Consider the following 16,995-nt stretch of genomic DNA (forward strand, 5'->3'; position numbering starts at 1 on the left):
TCAAATGACATTATCATGAGTAAACTTGGAACATTATAGTTAACATGAAATATTGTATAAACATGTAAGAGGTGAATTTGAATTATATTGTCCTACTTCTTTAAAAAACAAAAATATATTTGAGTAAATCTTTCCATCCAAGCACAATTTTTAATGTGTTTTAAATCATCCCCACACTTGGACTTGTTTTTTTCCTTCCTTTCTGTTTATTGGTTTTAAATATTGCGTAGGTAATCAAAGATGGTGAACATATTGTGTTGAAGTATCTAATAATATGTTTATGTTTTGATGTGTTAAAAGTTACTTTAAAAAAAAATTAGAATAACAAATTAGAAGTGATAATTTTGTATTTGTTAATTGTACTTGAGAGTTATTTATTGACGACATTATCTATACTATCTTATAATACTTCTCCCCCTTTTAATAACTACTTTGGTCAACCTTTTGATGACACCAACATATTATTACATTTCTACCCTCAAAACATACCTATGAAAATCACGATTATTGGGTAAAAACACAAAATACTCGCATATCATCTATGGTCTTTTGAAATTCTACCCACGTTTATCTCAGAAACACGTTCCCAACTGATTAATCCCGATGAATCAGGTATTATCACTTTCATTATATTTCCTTCCCAACGTTTCGCAACAACCAAGAGCTTCACAGGCTATTCATTATCACAAGAATCGAGTTGCCATTAACGCAAAATCCCGATTGATCGATGGGCAGATAGATAGATGCGTAGCAGATGTTTGTAATTTGTTTTGATTTATCCCGATTGATAGATGCGTAGCAGATGTTTGTAATTTGTTTTGATTTATTTTTGTGCTGTTTTTTTATAGCACTGAAAATTCCCAGTAATCGGCCTTTCCCTGCAATCAAAAATTCTGGGACCATATAATCAGCCAACTGCCTCTCCATTTTTTGTTCTGAGGTAATCCCAGCAATCCGATATTTACTCTCTTTACTTCAGTCATCTTTCCCAAATTTTTTACTTATTTGTGGATGAATAATGAATTTATTATCTGTTTATTTCTTTTCTGTTTGTTTATTATACGTGGATTATTTTTTTTTTCTATGTTTACACAATTTCATTGGTTCTCCTCTCATGTGTCGGATATTGGAGATTAAATATGCATTTAGGTTATTCAACTTTATGGTGTTCTTGGCTGCCACCTGTTTGATGAAATTCACACAAAACCATGATCTCCTTCGCCCCATTGTAAGAGCATCCAAATACGTTAGGGAAGCGAGTCCAATGAGTGGGCTGAATGTCACCGTTTGGTCTTTTTCTGTTGCATTACATTTTCATTGTCTTCTCTTTGTCTTATCCAACCACCTTAATATATGTGATAATAATATGTTCTCTTTCTTCATATATTATTTTGTATGAATTATGTAGTGGACATGGGCAGGGGTTATTGTATGGCAGCAAATCATGTGGTTCATTACTCCCTTTCGGTTTTATGTGGCAACATTCATTCGTTCATGTATTGTAAGTGGTCATTGTTTGTGACATATTTTCCAGCCTTTTGTTGATTTAGAATAACAGTGTTGTACACACATGCTGGCCAGTTATTTTCAATTTCCAATTGACCACTTGCGGTTTGAAGTAGAATACAATAGGCTTTTATGTGCTCATTTCTCCTATTTTTTTGTTTGTTGATTTTGGAGATGTCATTTTTCTTTGCTGGTAAATTAATTTCTCATCTCGAAACCATTTTCATATCATATCTACGAAATGACTGCCAATTTTTTGATGAAATTTCACACCAATCATATATATGTTTAGGTGTGACATTAATTCATTATTGTTATTTTTTTTAGTTTTAATAATTTTAATCATGGTGGATTTTTTTTTATCATCAACTGAATATATGTCATTATAGCTTTAATGGCTTCTTCTCCCCCACGCACTATTGATCTTGGTAATCCGAGCGACAATCGTAAACGTCAATTAAACACAGCGCTTCAACGATTAAGAAGACAATCAATGACAGAAGAACAACGAGAAGAACTTCTTTCACGGCGCCGGTCAAATTACCACCAACGAAGATATGGGAATGAGCGCATAAAATCTCCACCTGAATCAGTGTTGCATGTCTCTAATGTTACTCCCAATTCGCTCGGTATCGACTTCACGATATACAAATTTAAACAAATATTTCGAGTCATTTATTAATCATTGTTTTTCGTATTTATTTTGGTTTCTATTGTCATTCGATAACATTATAATCAAACAGAAGGAGAAAATGACATTTCTCGACGACGTGAACAACGAAGGCTTTTTGAAAGGCAAAGATGACACACAATGACTAATGATGAAAGGATTACATATTTGGCACAAAGAAGAGAGGCTTATAGGAGGAGGACACGACCTTCTACAACTTCTCACGAAGGTATATACATTTAATAGTTTTACTTTCCCATGGTATGATCATCGAATTCGGCAACTTTATAAAATTACCACCTACATTTTCTTCTAAACCATCACCAACCCGTAAAAGAAATTGTGAGAACTCAATATCTTGGGCGGATCTTATATTTTGTTGTAAGTGTAATATCTTCACTGAATTCCAAAACGACGACCTTGAAATACTGGCAGCAATTTGATCTCTCATTGATCCTCGTTTAACAACTGGTAATACTTGCCTAAAGTCACCACCAAAAATAATAGTCTTTCCTACAAATGGCAATTGGTTATCCATTATATCTTGGAAAGTTTGACTGAAAGCTTCAAAAGCATAACGATTTGCCATTGGAGCCTCATCCCATATCACAGTTGTTGCACGTCTTATTAACTCTGCAAGATCTGACTGCTTGTTAATCTTGCAAAGTGTTGATGTTGTCGGTATTAGTGGTATTTGGAGGCGTGAATATGCAGTCCTACCACCGGGAAACAATGTTGCAGCAATTCCAGAAGTTTCTACTGCAATTGCAATTTTACCATTTTTTCGTAACTGTGCCAGAATTGATCGATAAAGAAAAGTTTTACCAGTCCCACCTGGACCATCAATGAAGAAAATGTTTGAGTGATTGCACATAATACTTTCCATTATAGTATCAAAAGCCATCTTTTGATGCGCATTTAAATGTTTGATAGATCTCAAATCTTCTTTAGGTATTTCGATTGACAGCTCATCCTTGATTATTCTCGGCAGTGGGGAATCTCCTAAGAAGTCGGCACTTATTGGTGGCAAATCAAAGTCATCCAATTTTTTTTTATATTGATGCAGCAATCGTCGTATCTCAAGAAGCAATTTATTTGTGATAAATAAACTACTTCCTGAAATAGATCTACCATAATCTTCAGACATATATAGGTTAAACTCATCCCAAAGTTCTCTAACTCCTGTTGGTTGGCAGAACACCAATATGGACACAAACAACCTTCTTAATGAAGATGGCATGTTAGAAGAACATGCTTCCTGCAAGCATTGACGAATATAATCATTTTGTTGGAGAAGACCCCTCATTTCAGCTGCTTCTTTGAATGTTGTATATGTAATCCCATTTACTTCTTTAAGTTCCTCAAAAGAACTTGGCCCTTTAACATGGTTCAAAAGTATACGGAGGTAAAACCTGTCGCCTTCAGATGATGAAACAACATATATCCTTCCAACAACTTTATTTTGACTACGTCGACACGTCCAATTTTTTCCAGATTGTATCCACGCATAATGTTGTGGAAACTCCCGATATAAGTACTTCTCAACCATGGTAGGATTAGAATTCATTTTGAAAAATTCAGTAAGCATAGTCTTCGAATTGTCGTCATTTGCAAGTATATCGCCTAATGATTGCTCTGGATTGAAACGGATTAACTGCTCATTTGGTAAATGTATTTGCAACCGAATAACTGAAGGATGTATCCTAATGTATTCAAATGAATAAATTCTTCAGAGTGCCTCAGAAGGGCAAATCCACCTTCCATCCACATACTATTGGATTTCATCACAATTTTTTCTATTACGTAACTCTAACACAACACGATCAGGTCCTTTGTGAATGTATTTGTATATGTATTTGACACATTTAATACCCCCACATACTTCAACATTAATATGACAATCATATTTCAACAGAAGCCACGGATTGTAAGGGATAACCCAACCATTGTCAATGATGACTTGATCGTTGTTGTTAGATACAACTCGCATATCTTCACGTCTCTGATACAAAGGATATGAGTCATTACCTCGAGAAGTATATGCAACAAATGGTTTTAGGAAGTTCTTTTTGCACTTACCATCTTTCATACATGGACTATGAGGATTGATTAAACCACACAGTCCATGTATCATATGGTGTTTAACAGCTTCATATAGATTGGGTTCATCCCTTTCTGAAGGTATTTTTGCACGCACAATTGAGTCAAAGTCGTTTGGAGAATGTAACTTATCAATGTTGTCAAATATAACCAACATGTGCACATGAGGCAGTCCCCTCTTTTGATATTCGATGACATATGAGTAAGAGCGAACTCTTCCTAGAACTCCTTTATCCACCACATCTTTCTTAAATTCATCGAATTTTATTTTGAATATCCTTGTAATCAAATCTGGACGATCTTGGGGAGATTGCCCGGGAAGTAGTTGCTCTTTTATTTCATGCCAATTAGGATTGCATGTCATTGTAATCATTAAATCTGGCTTCCCATATGTTTGTACCAAAGTCATTGCATCTTGGTATCGTTGATACATATCACGTGGGCTTCCAACGAATGTTGATGGTAGTACTATTCTGTGACCCACATTTCCTGTATAATGTATTTGTTAGCACATAAGCAGTAAATTTTTTTTTTTAAAAAATGTTAGTTTGAAATTAGTTTTTTATACCTGCGTTATTCTCTCCCCCATTTAAACAATCATGTAGCCCTTGATAAAGGTCAGAACGGATGTTGCTTTGATTTGTACGGATCCACCTTAGTCTATGTGTTTCAATCTTTACGTAGTTGTCAACTACATATTGTTGTAGGAGCCGACCTCCGCGAAGTAGTAATGATGAAGAATTTTCTCGTATCTAGAACAAAAGGATGATTTTCATAACTTTAGAGATATACCAATATTTGAAGTTAAGAAATAATTTATTTGTTGATTAAGCATAGGGTGATATGTTATTCTGCTAACCTGTAGCATATATGCGTAGTAGTTTAAGCATGTAACCCGGGAACCATCTTTGTTTATGCTGTTTGTATCCCAACCATACGTATCATATGGCAAAAGGAGAGGATACTGTAGGGGATCATAATAACCAACGATATCTTGGATATTCATAAGATGACCACCAATTCCTTGTATAATAATGTCACGACTACTCAAGTTATACGAACATTCATTGTCAACGATAACAGCAGCAACCTGAGATGCCGTCGGTAAATTGTATTGATGTTGATTAGGTTGTTGTTCCTTTATGATGAGCTTGCAGCTAGGTATGTCTTCACATCTGCCAATTTGCCGAAATACATGCACAAATGGATTGTATAGATCGAGGATGTTTTGTATTTTTATGAGAAGCTCTCGTCGTAGTCCTTGATTTTCTTCAAGTCTATTATCTATTTCATGATCTGTGTCTACAATCCACATCTGCATGTACCTCGGCCTAGAATTTTCATTTGGTAGAAGACTTCCGATTGAGTGATATATTGACCCATGAGCACGAAATGTATAAATTCCATTTGAACCGGTTGCCAAAAATTCATCTATACTGACTCCCATCGATGTGAAAGAGAAAACATAATTATAAGCTCTAATATGCTGTTTGAAATATCTACTCTGTTCATTGTTCTCATTATATAGCTCTTGCAATTCAATTGGAGATTGTATAAGATGTAATTTGGTACGCCCATTTCTACAGCATAGTTGAGATGTTTCACCATGGAACAATAAAGCTTCACAATATGGACAATGTGTTGGATTGGGCAAATTCCATTGACCATTATGTTGACTCTGATGGACATTTCTTGCCAAATTATGATATCGACGTGGACGTGAACCTCGTCGATCATTAACAATTATATTTTTTTCACTATTTCTTGTTCCTGTAGTTATATATAGCTCAATCTAGTAAAATATACATATATGACATGATGCAAATAAATTTATAAAATAAATATGTGTGGATCCAAGTATTTCACTTGATTTCTCGCATTATTTTTTATATCTATATATATATATATATATATATATATATATTGTGACCATTAAAGTTATTAAATAAAATGTAGAGTGATGATAAATTTTGTGTTTCTGATTAGATTGATACTTAAATTAAATTATGATTGATAATTTTTCGTTGTTGAGAGCATTATTGTTTTCATTCTATATTTTGTTGTAGCCAATAAATTATAACCGATTTGTTTGATTTATAGTAAATTCATTCATAATTTCAATTTCTAAAATCAAAAATAACTTAACTTGTTATTAATTTCATCCCGCGAAAGTGAAAATAAATTAAATTTTGAATATAAGAAAATACACAACTCAAGTATTGAATTAAAATTGTTATAATATATATATATATATATATATATATATATACCATTAAAGTGATTAAATAAAATGTAGAGTGATCATAAATTTTGTGTTTTTTATATGTAACCACATTTTTATTAATTAAATTTATTTTTTGAAATACAATTAAAGAAGAAATTATGTTTTTAATTAATACAAAGCATAATACGGTGTAAAATGATACAATGTCATTAAATAGATGAACATATAAAAAATAAATATATAATGTAATATTTAAATAAATATTATAAAATAATAAAATATATAATTACAATTTATAAATTCAGATAAGATCTTGATAAAAAATTTGCAGATCAATTCAAAATATTTCGAATTTTATGAATTCAAAATTGTAGAAGAAATCTTTTGATCTTACGTAATTTTTTTCCTCAAAATCTGCTTGCTCTTAAGATACATTAAAAACTTTGCTCTTATCAATTTATGCGTAATTTTTCATAGAATTTTTAAAATTTTTTATTATCTGTAAAGAAATTATTTAATATATTAAAAATTTTATTTGTGGATATACTATTATTTGGTTTTTAACATTGCTAAAAATATTATTTTGATAATATTTTAGCTTTTTTTTTTTGTTATCTAAACGTTTTTGAACTTTGATAATTACATATTTTTATTATATAATACATATTTAAGGTTTTAAAATGTTGAAATATATCAATTATTATATTCTATTATTCTATTATTATTTCTTAATATATAATAATAGTACTCCGATTCGACTGTCCGTTTGAACCGTTTGAACCGTTTTTATGGGTTTATTGGTTTGATTACCGATTTGGTTATGAAAACATTGATATCCAGTACATCATATATATGTGATGTGTCAAACGTATTATACAAAATTTAATATCGATTAATATAATATATGTTTGAAATACCTTGAGGAGCATAATTTGTGGGTTGTTGACATGTGCTTGTACTTCCACGAACAAAATTTGATGTTAAACTCTGATATGGTATTGGTTGTACGTTACACATTTGCTGAATCATGGTGTCATCAGTACCTTGTATAGAAAAATTTTTTAAAACATTATTCATAAAAAATTTGAGGAACATAATTGTTGGAATTGTAACTATATTTTGTGATATATGTTTTAAAAAATAAAATTTAGGAATTTTTTTTAACAATGTAAATTTATGTATGTTAATTTGTTTGTAATAAAAAAACCACGTGTTTTTTTAGTAATTAAAGTTATTTGTTGAAATGCAATTAAAGAAACAATAGTTTTTTAATTAATAAAAAAATAATACATTGTAAAATTATACGATGTGATTAAATAAATGAACATATTAAAATAAATATAATGCTATTTTTAAATAAAAAGTATAAATAAATTAATAAGTAATAAAATTACAATTTGTAAATGCATATAAGATTGTTATAAAAATATCGACGTGAACATATATATCGTGATACACCGAACATCTCTAATACGTTGTAAAATGATACAATGTGATTAAATAAATGAACATATAAAAAATAAATATATAATTTTATATTTAAATAAAAAGTATAAAATATTAAAATAAAAAATTACAATTTATAAATGCAGATAAGATTGTTATAAAATTTTCAAATCAATTCAAATTTTTTCGAATTTTATAAATTCAAAATTGCATAAGAAATATTAACTTATGTATAGTATGTCATATGTGATGTGTCAAACATAATATACAAAATTTACTATCGATTAATATAATGTTTGAAATACCTTGAGGATCATAATTTGTGCTTGTACTTCCACGGAGAAAATTTGATGTTAAGCTCTGATAAGGTATTGGTTGTACGTGATACATTTGCTGAATCATGGTGTCATCAGTACCTTATATGAAAAACATATTTAAAAAATTATTCAAAAATATTTGTATATATTTTTAAATAAAAAATAAATATATAATTTGTAGATATTTTTAAGAGAAAATATAAATTATGTTCAAAATTATTTTCAATCTACATGTCACCTAAATTATAAATGAACACAATTATAAATTAGAAATAGGAATCAGTTTCAGAATTACGAATATATATATTATTAAATAAAATACCATATAATTAGATATGGTCAAAGACATAAATTTAGACTTTGAAAGTATTAATTTAATCAGATAAGAAATCACTAATCTTTATAACAAATAAGATTTTATAAAAAAATTTCCAGAGTGCTACGATTTTGAAATATTGACAAAAAAAATTCCATATTGCTACGAAATTGTAATAATATACCATTTTAAACTGCATTATATAATGCATTATATAATGCAATATTTGTAAAATAAATATTTTAAAATGTTTAATAAGTTCAAAAAAATATACTTAAAAAAAATCCTTAACTATATAATACAAATCTTTCACCTTCGTGAGAAGTTGTAGAAGGTCGTGTCCTCCTCCGATAAGCCTCTCTTCTTTGTGCCAAATATGTAATCCTTTCATCATTAGTCATTGTGTGTCGTTTTTGCCTTTCAAAAAGCCTTCGTTGTTCACGTCGTCGAGAAATGTTATTTTCTCCTTCTGTTTGATTATAATATTATCGAATGACAATAGAAACCAAAATAAATACGAAAAACAATGATTAATAAATGACTCGAAATATTTGTTTAAATTTGTATATCGTGAAGTTGATACCGAGCGAATTGGGAGTAACATTAGAGACATGCAACACTGATTCAGGTGGAGATGTTATGCGCTCATTCCCATATCTTCGTTGGTGGTAATTTGACCGGCGCCGTGAAAGAAGTTCTTCTCGTTGTTCTTCTGTCATTGATTGTCTTCTTAATCGTTGAAGCGCCGTGTTTAATTGACGTCTACGATTGTCGCTCGGATTACTAGGATCAATAGTGCGTGTGGGAGAAGAAGCCATTAAAGCTATAATGACATATATTCAGTTGATGATAAAAAAAAAAATCCACCATGATTAAAATTATTAAAACCAAAAAAAATAACAATAATGAATTAATGTCACACCTAAACATATATATGATTGGTGTGAAATTTCATCAAACAATTGGCAGTCATTTCGTAGATATGATATGAAAATGGTTTCGAGATGAGAAATTAATTTACCAGCAAAGAAAAATGACATCTCCAAAATCAACAAACAAAAAAATAGGAGAAATGAGCACATAAAAGCCTGTTGTATTCTGCATCAAACCGCAAGTGGTCAATTGGAAATTGAAAATAACTGGCCAGCATGTGTGTACAACACTGTTATTCTAAATCAACAAAAGGCTGGAAAATGTCACAAACAATGACCACTTACAATACATGAACGAATGAATGTTGCCACATAAAACCGAAAGGGAGTAATGAACCACATGATTTGCTGCCATACAATAACCCCTGCCCATGTCCACTACATAATTCATACAAAATAATATATGAAAAAAGAGAACATATTATTATCACATATATTAAGGTGGTTGGATAAGACAGAGAATACAATGAAAATGTAATGCAACAGAAAAAGACCAAACGGTGACATTCAGCCCACTCATTGGACCTCGCTTTCCCCTAATGTATTTGGATGCTCTTACAATGGGGCGAAGGAGATCATGGTTTTGTGTGAATTTCATCAAACAGGTGGCAGTCAAGAACACCATAAAGTTGAATAACCTAAATGCATATTTAATCTCCAATATCCGACACATGAGAGGAGAACCAATGAAATTGTGTAAACATAGAAAAAAAACTTAATCCACGTATAATAAACAAACAGAAAAGAAATAAACAGAGAATAAATTCATTATTCATCCACAAATAAGTAAAAAATTTGTGAAAGCTGACTGAAGTAAAGAGAGTAAATATCGGATTGCTGGGAAGAATCGATTACCTCAAAACAAAAAATGGAGAGGCAGTTGGCTGATTATATGGTCCCAGAATTTTTGATTGCAGGGAAAGGCCGATTACTGGGAATTTTCAGTGCTACAAAAAAACAGCACAAAAATAAATCAAAACAAATTAAAAACATCTGCTACGCATCTATCAATCGGGATAAATCAAAACAAATTACAAACATCTGCTACGCATCTATCTATCTGCCCATCGATCAATCGGGATTTTGCGTTAATGGCAACTCGATTCTTGTGATAATGAATAGCCTGTGAAGCTCTTGGTTGTTGCGAAACGTTGGGAAGGAAATATAATGAAAGAGATAATACCTGATTCATCGGGATTAATCAGTTGGGAACGTGTTTCTGAGATAAACGTGGGTAGAATTTCAAAAGACCATGGATGATATGCGAGTATTTTGTGTTTTTTATCCAATAACCGTGATTTTCATAGGTATGTTTTGAGGGTAAAAATGTAATAATATGTTGGTGTCATCAAAAGGCTGACCAAAGTAGTTATTAAAAGGGGGAGAAGTATTATAATATAGTATAGAATAGTATAGATAAGTGAACATTAGAGATACAAAATGTTGCAATGTGAAGGTAAAGATGAATATTTTTTTTTTCAATATTCTTTAAATAATGTTAGATAATCAATTTAAATTATTTATTATTTTTTATGTTTACATAGTGATGGGGAATTGATGATAATTATTTCAATATAATTATTGTTCTAAAAAATTGTAAGTACACCGATGATTATATTTAATGTAATTACAAATCACACACAAAATTTTCATTATAAAAACATCATTGTTTCATATTAAAATATACTTTAAACTTTAATTATCTCGCACACGCAACGCGCGTGCCTCGGTCGCTAATAATTATATAAAAGTCTTGGCTTTTTTTCTTCCCCAATGCCAAAAGTAGTGATTAGCTACACGTATTCTTTTTCAATAATCGGTGGGTATCATTATATTATATAGAATCAATAAAACAAATATGATATTATTATAAATATATGGTTATTATAGATGATTATCCCCTCTTATGGAGAAATTGCCTTTAAATCTTCATTAACAAACTGAAGTTGTCTCTCAATCCCTGATTTAGAGATTATTTTTTCTAACTCCCTGACAAAAGCCTGTCATTTGTTTGAGATCCCTAATTGAGGTAAAATTATAAAATTACCTTCAAATAATATGAAAACTCAATAATACCGATTTGAACAATAAATATTGATTTAATAACAGTTCTTCTCTCTTTTCAATCCAACGTTTGCCTAATTTGCCTTCTATTTGAACCCTTAACGGCTAAATCAACGACGATCTATACATTTGTGTCGACGTTTGGTGCAACAAACTGAGGCGAAAAGAGTTTAAAGCCAAGAAACATTAGATTTTGAAAATATTTGCAAAGAACCAGCATCGAAACAACAAGTTTAAAGTATGATTTTTATCTGAAAAATTAAGAAATTTTTTAGATGCGATTCCATCTTGATGATTGGGGTTTTTTTTTTTTTTTTTTTTTTTTTCAATTGACTGATTCTTTGAGGGTTGTGTATGTTGTCTTGTAGTTATGTTTAAGTTCCTTACATCGCGTGAAGTATACAGATTTGATGGACAATATTTAAGTTTTACGTATATGAGAGGGTCTTTGGTTCATCTCAACCAATTGTGGATTGATTATTTGAAATTCGTAATTGTTCTCGATTATAACTTTTCATTCTCAATTTTTATAGTTTAGTACTAGATTATAAATATTATATGGATAGTTCTTATGTTATTCAAATCTCCTGCCTAAAAGTATGATTCTGTAATATTTTTTTGTGGAATGTGTTATGAATAAAACCATGATCTTATTTTTTTATCTTATTTTATTGAATGTAATAATTTTATTGATTGGGTTGAGAATGAAATATGAAAATAGTTCTTGCAATCTTGTGTTTTTTGGTTGTTGTAAGTACAAGAAGCATATGTCTGTGATCTCAATCTATAGTGGATATATCTTGATCGATTTATTTTTGAGGACCGACAAAAAACGTACATAAATTTTTCTTGAATTCATGATTCTGCAATGCATAGAAACACAATAGAAGATGTTCATATCTCTAAACGATGATAATGATGCCCTTGATATAATTTGTAGTAGCCCGAACCTATTTTTAGTGATTAACTGTTATTTAATCCAATAAACATGATTAAGGAGACTTCTAATTGATTAACAGAGCCCGAGATTAGACCCAGAATGATAAGAAATGGTTTGGAAGGTCAGGCAGAACGGAAGAAACGTTCTAGGAACGGATGCAACGTTCGTGCCATCAGAAATGCGTCACTGCTTACGTACTTGATATGACATTGGCACCATCGGAAGCAACGATGGTGAACGGACGCAACATTCATCAGGCAGAATGGACGCAACGTTGAGGAACGGACGTTCCTTTCGTGGTCTATAAATAGGGGTGCCGAGGCTCACATTTGAGCACACCTTTAACCTTTTCTCTCTCGATTCCTTAGCCTTATAACTCAGATTTAGGGAATTCTAGGCGTCCCATTGGGAATCCGGAAGTGGCATAGTGATCTAGGCGTCGTAGCGAAGCTGTGGCCTAGTTTTGAGGCAATCGACAGCAAATGGCTAACGACGGACGAAGGTATAGCTTTTGCTTCCTAAAAATATTTAGGAGTATGAAATAGCCTAGTTAAGGCTTTTAGAGCACTATAATGATATTAGTATCATTTGGCAGTGTAGTGTGGATTATAGGCGTGGACCTAGAGCTGATAGCACTTGCCTAATATTTGAGGTACGAAAGTACTGTTTGAGATATCCTGACTGAGTATGCATGTATTATGTGACTGCATGATTTATATGCCATGATTTTATGCTGCATACATTTACATCTTGAGCTATCTCTATTGAGATGTCTGTTAGTAGGGTTTACCCTATCCTGTTAGTGGATGGAATTCCATCGATTTGGGTCCCGCGTATCCACTGGTATTTTTGGTATGTGAGCCACCTTCTGAAGCGACGACACAACGTGCTACATACCAGGGCCCGGTCTGTCTTTGTTATCTGATCCTTGACCTCGAGTTTTAGGGAGTTCACTTTCATGCATGTATACTCATACTCTCGTGCTGAGCATTTTATGCTCACGTCTCGTACTCTGTGTTTCTGGATACCTTATTCCTTGGGGCAGGTTTGCGATTGGACGAGGCGGGTGGATCCAAGAGGAGCTAAGCAGTAGTCAGCCAGCTGGAGCTTCGTCTAGGTTTTTATACTGTTGTTATTGGGTTGATACAGCTTTCGATTTTGTTGTTTAAACTATTCGGATATTTACAGATTCCTTTTCTTGGGATTGTATAATTGTTTATAGTTTCCGCAGTTTAATTCTGATTTTTGTTTAATTAAGTTAATTGCATGCCTAAGTTCTGCTTATTAGGTGATCCAGGTAAGGGTCACTACATTTATGGTATCAGAGCATGCATAGTATTCTTGGAAATTTAGATTCTGCATAAGATAACCGTGAGGTACTTTTGTAGATGGCGAACTACGATGATCAGAGTAGCTATGGAAGTGGAGGTGGACGCTGGGGAGACGATGACCGTGAGCATAGTTGGGAGCGTCATCATCATCATCGTCGTGATGAGGATCATTTCAGTGTGCGCCGCTTCCTGCAGGTGGGTCCTATGCCCTTGGTTGGAGGCGAGTCTCTAGAGGATGCGGAGAACTGGTTAGACCGCATGAAGACGACTTTCCATACTTTCCACTGCACTGAGGAGCAGAAGATGGAGACACTGGGTGTAACGCCCCAAAATTATCTTAATGGTCTTTATTTGAGATAATCAAAGATTTTAAAAGTCGAGGGCGGATTTGATTTTGATCAGGGACTAGAATGCAATTTTCAGAATTTTCAGGGACTAAAACGCAATTATTGGATTTATTAGATATTTATAAGTGTTGTTGACTTTCTAATCACTCCATCTTCATCCCCTTCAACGTGATCCTCCATGGAAACCGCCCCTTTGTGATTTCAAGTTTGGGATTTCCATTTTAGCTCGATCCGTCCGTTGGAATTTATTTCTGAAGGCAGATTAGCGATCACGACTGCAAGAGCTTCGTTCTATAGTAAGTTTTTCTTCGATCAACTAGACTTCTATTTTTGGATGTTGTTAGAATCGATTGATTTTGGAGTATGTTGATCTTGGCAGAGTTCTGATCGTTTATTCTCTGTCGGTTTTGAAATAGAGCGTCGTCGGAATTGTTTTGATTTTTGGAAGATTATTTCGAAAATGGAGATTTTAGATTTGAAGGATTTGAATTGTTTTGATGATATTGAGATGATTATGAGTTTATTTAATTGATATCTTGCTGTCTGCGTTTCCGGTTTGATCAGTTTTTAGCCGTTATGCCGTCAGTTTGAGTTTTGGTCATCGTTCAATATTTTGATCGTATCGAGTTTGATTGAGCTTTTGGATGTCGATATTGATCCTATTGACTTCTTATGATAGATTGAATTGAAGTCAGCAGAGTTGCGAGGTAGCAGCTTTGGTCAGTTGGAAGATTGAAGTCGGTATAGTATCGTTTGTCCTAGTGCATCTTCTTGGGGAGCTCCTGTTCTTTTTGTGAAGAAGAAGGATGAGTCTATGCGGTTGTGCATTGACTATCGGCAAATGAACTGAGTTTTCTGTGAAGAACAAGTATCCTTTGCCTCGTATTGATGACTTGTTTGATCAGCTGCAGGGCACTTCGGTTTACTCCAATATTGACTTGAGATCTGGATATCATCAGTTGAGAGTCCGAGATCAGGATATAGCCAAGATTGCATTCCGTACTCGCTATGGGCATTACGAGTTTCTAGTGATGCCATTTGGATTGACTAATGCGCCGGCTATATTTATGGATCTGATGAACCGTGTCTTCAGGGAGTATTTAGACAAGTTTGTCGTGGTTTTCATTGACGACATCTTGGTGTATTCGCGTAATGCGAAAGAGCAAGTTTCTCACTTACGAGTGGTATTGCAAACTCTTCGGGATGAGCAGTTGTACGCCAAACAGAGCAAGTGTGAGTTCTTGATGGATCGAGTGGTTTGTCTTGGCCATATCATATCCAGGGATGAGATTTCTGTTGATCCGAGCAAGATTGAAGCCGTGCTTAATTGGTCGCGTCCAACGACGGTCGCTGAGATCCGTAGTTTTCTGGGTCTAGCAGGTTATTATCGTCGTTTCATTATAAAATTCTCTCAGCTAGCTCGGTCATTGATGCAGCTTACCCGCAAGGGTGTGGATTTCGAGTGGTCCTACGAGTGTGAGGAGAATTTCTGTGAGCTTCGACGGCGGAAGACTTCTGCGTCGGTGTTGGCATTACCGTCAGGATCTGGAGGGTATGTGGTGTACATTGTAGTGACCCTTATCCGGATCACCTACTAAACAGAACTTAGGCATGCAATTAACTTAATTAAACAGATATCAGAATAAAACTGCGGAATCCATAAACAAAATACAATCCCAAGTAAAGGAATCTGTAATTTATCCAAAAATATACAACCAAATCGAATAGCTGTATAAACCCAAACAACAGTAATAAAACCTAAGCGAAGCTCCAGCCGGCCAACCGCTGACTAGCCCCTCCTGGATCCACCCTCCTCGTCCAATCACAAACCTGCCCCATGGAATAGGGTGTCCAAAAAATACAGAGTACGAGACGTGAGCATAAAACGCTCAGTGCGAGAGTATGAGTATACATGCATGCAAAGTGAACTCCCTATAGACTCGAGGTCAAGGATCAGATAACAGAGACAGACCGGGCCCTGGTATGTAGCACGCTGTGCCGTCGCTTCAGGAGGTGGCTCCCATACCGAGATAACCGTGGATACGCCGGACCCAAATCGATGGAAGTCCATCCACTAACAGGATAGGGTACAACCCTACTAACAGACATCTCGAAGGAGATATAGCAAGATGCAAATGAATGCAGCATAATATCATGGCATATAAATCATGCAGTCACATAATACATGCATACTCAGTCAGGATATCTCGAACAGTACTTTCGTACCTCAATACAGTGCAAGCTCTACCAACTCTAGGTCCACGTCTATAGTCTGCTCTACACTGCCAAATGATACTACTATCATTAAAGTGCTCTAAAAGCCTTAACTAAGCTATTTCATACTCCTAAATATTTATAGGAAGCAAAAGCTATACCTTCGTCCGTCGTTAGCCCTTTGATGTCGATGCCTCCAGAACTTGGGCACAACTCCGCTACGACTACCGAATGCCTCGCCGACCTCCGGACCAAGCCTAAGAAGACTAGAACAGCTCCAAAAGGACTAGAATGGAAAGGAGAACTCGGAATTGGCAAATGAAAGTGAAGCCTCGGCTTTCTATTTATAGACAACGATCGGAACTTCCGATCCTTGATCGGAACGTCCGAACCTCGATCGGAACATCCGATCCTGCCATCGGAGCTTCCGAAGATCCTGATCTGCCACATGTCAAAATATCACTTGTTGACTCCGGATAGGGGTGATCGGAGCTTTCGGTCCTGATCGGAGCTTCCGATCTTGCCACACGTCATGCCTGACGTAATACCGATCGGAGCTTCCGATCCTGTTCGGAGCTTCCGATCCCG

The 16,995-nt window shown here is 33.9% G+C and overlaps 1 protein-coding gene and 1 long non-coding RNA gene across 7 annotated transcripts; one reads left to right on the forward strand and one right to left on the reverse strand.

The window, feature by feature from the left end:
• Window positions 1-536: 536 nt before the first annotated feature.
• Window positions 537-6,087, forward strand: LOC140865886 (uncharacterized). 5 transcript variants are annotated; one of them, XR_012144748.1, is made up of 5 exons: window positions 537-612; window positions 849-940; window positions 1,896-2,135; window positions 2,250-2,405; window positions 5,863-6,087. It is a non-coding gene; the product is annotated as an uncharacterized lncRNA (long non-coding RNA). The 5 variants fall into 5 exon arrangements; XR_012144749.1 differs by lacking the exon at window positions 5,863-6,087 and adding an exon at window positions 3,128-3,953; XR_012144747.1 differs by lacking the exon at window positions 5,863-6,087 and adding an exon at window positions 2,844-3,068.
• LOC140865884 (uncharacterized) lies at window positions 4,987-10,770 on the reverse strand. Of its 2 annotated transcripts, none has more exons than XM_073270713.1 (8): window positions 10,695-10,770; window positions 10,367-10,458; window positions 9,163-9,402; window positions 8,893-9,048; window positions 8,252-8,362; window positions 7,418-7,543; window positions 5,136-5,240; window positions 4,987-5,028 (listed from the first exon to the last, which is right to left on the reverse strand). In XM_073270713.1, the coding sequence occupies exons 3-7, from the start codon at window positions 9,395-9,397 to the stop codon at window positions 5,218-5,220; spliced, it is 651 nt and encodes a 216-aa protein (XP_073126814.1). In that variant the 5' UTR covers window positions 9,398-9,402; window positions 10,367-10,458; window positions 10,695-10,770; the 3' UTR covers window positions 4,987-5,028; window positions 5,136-5,217. The 2 variants fall into 2 exon arrangements, with proteins under 2 accessions (XP_073126814.1, XP_073126815.1); XM_073270714.1 differs by lacking the exon at window positions 10,695-10,770 and adding an exon at window positions 10,551-10,670.
• Window positions 10,771-16,995: the final 6,225 nt, after the last annotated feature.

The sequence above is a fragment of the Henckelia pumila genome, chromosome 4, assembly GCF_033568475.1.
Source record: "Henckelia pumila isolate YLH828 chromosome 4, ASM3356847v2, whole genome shotgun sequence".
In the NCBI taxonomy this organism is placed as follows: Eukaryota; Viridiplantae; Streptophyta; class Magnoliopsida; order Lamiales; family Gesneriaceae; genus Henckelia; species Henckelia pumila.

Bases quoted from the DNA above. Each gene is read 5' to 3' on its own strand.
- LOC140865884 (XM_073270713.1), bottom strand. From the start codon at position 9,397: ATGGCTTCTTCTCCCACACGCACTATTGATCCTAGTAATCCGAGCGAC. The intron at 8,363-8,892 runs GTGAAAGATTTG...TTTTCATATAAG, and splicing joins TTCTACAACTTCTCACGAAG to GTACTGATGACACCATGATT. The intron at 5,241-7,417 runs GTATTTCAAACA...GATCCCCTACAG, and splicing joins CACAAATTATGCTCCTCAAG to TATCCTCTCCTTTTGCCATA.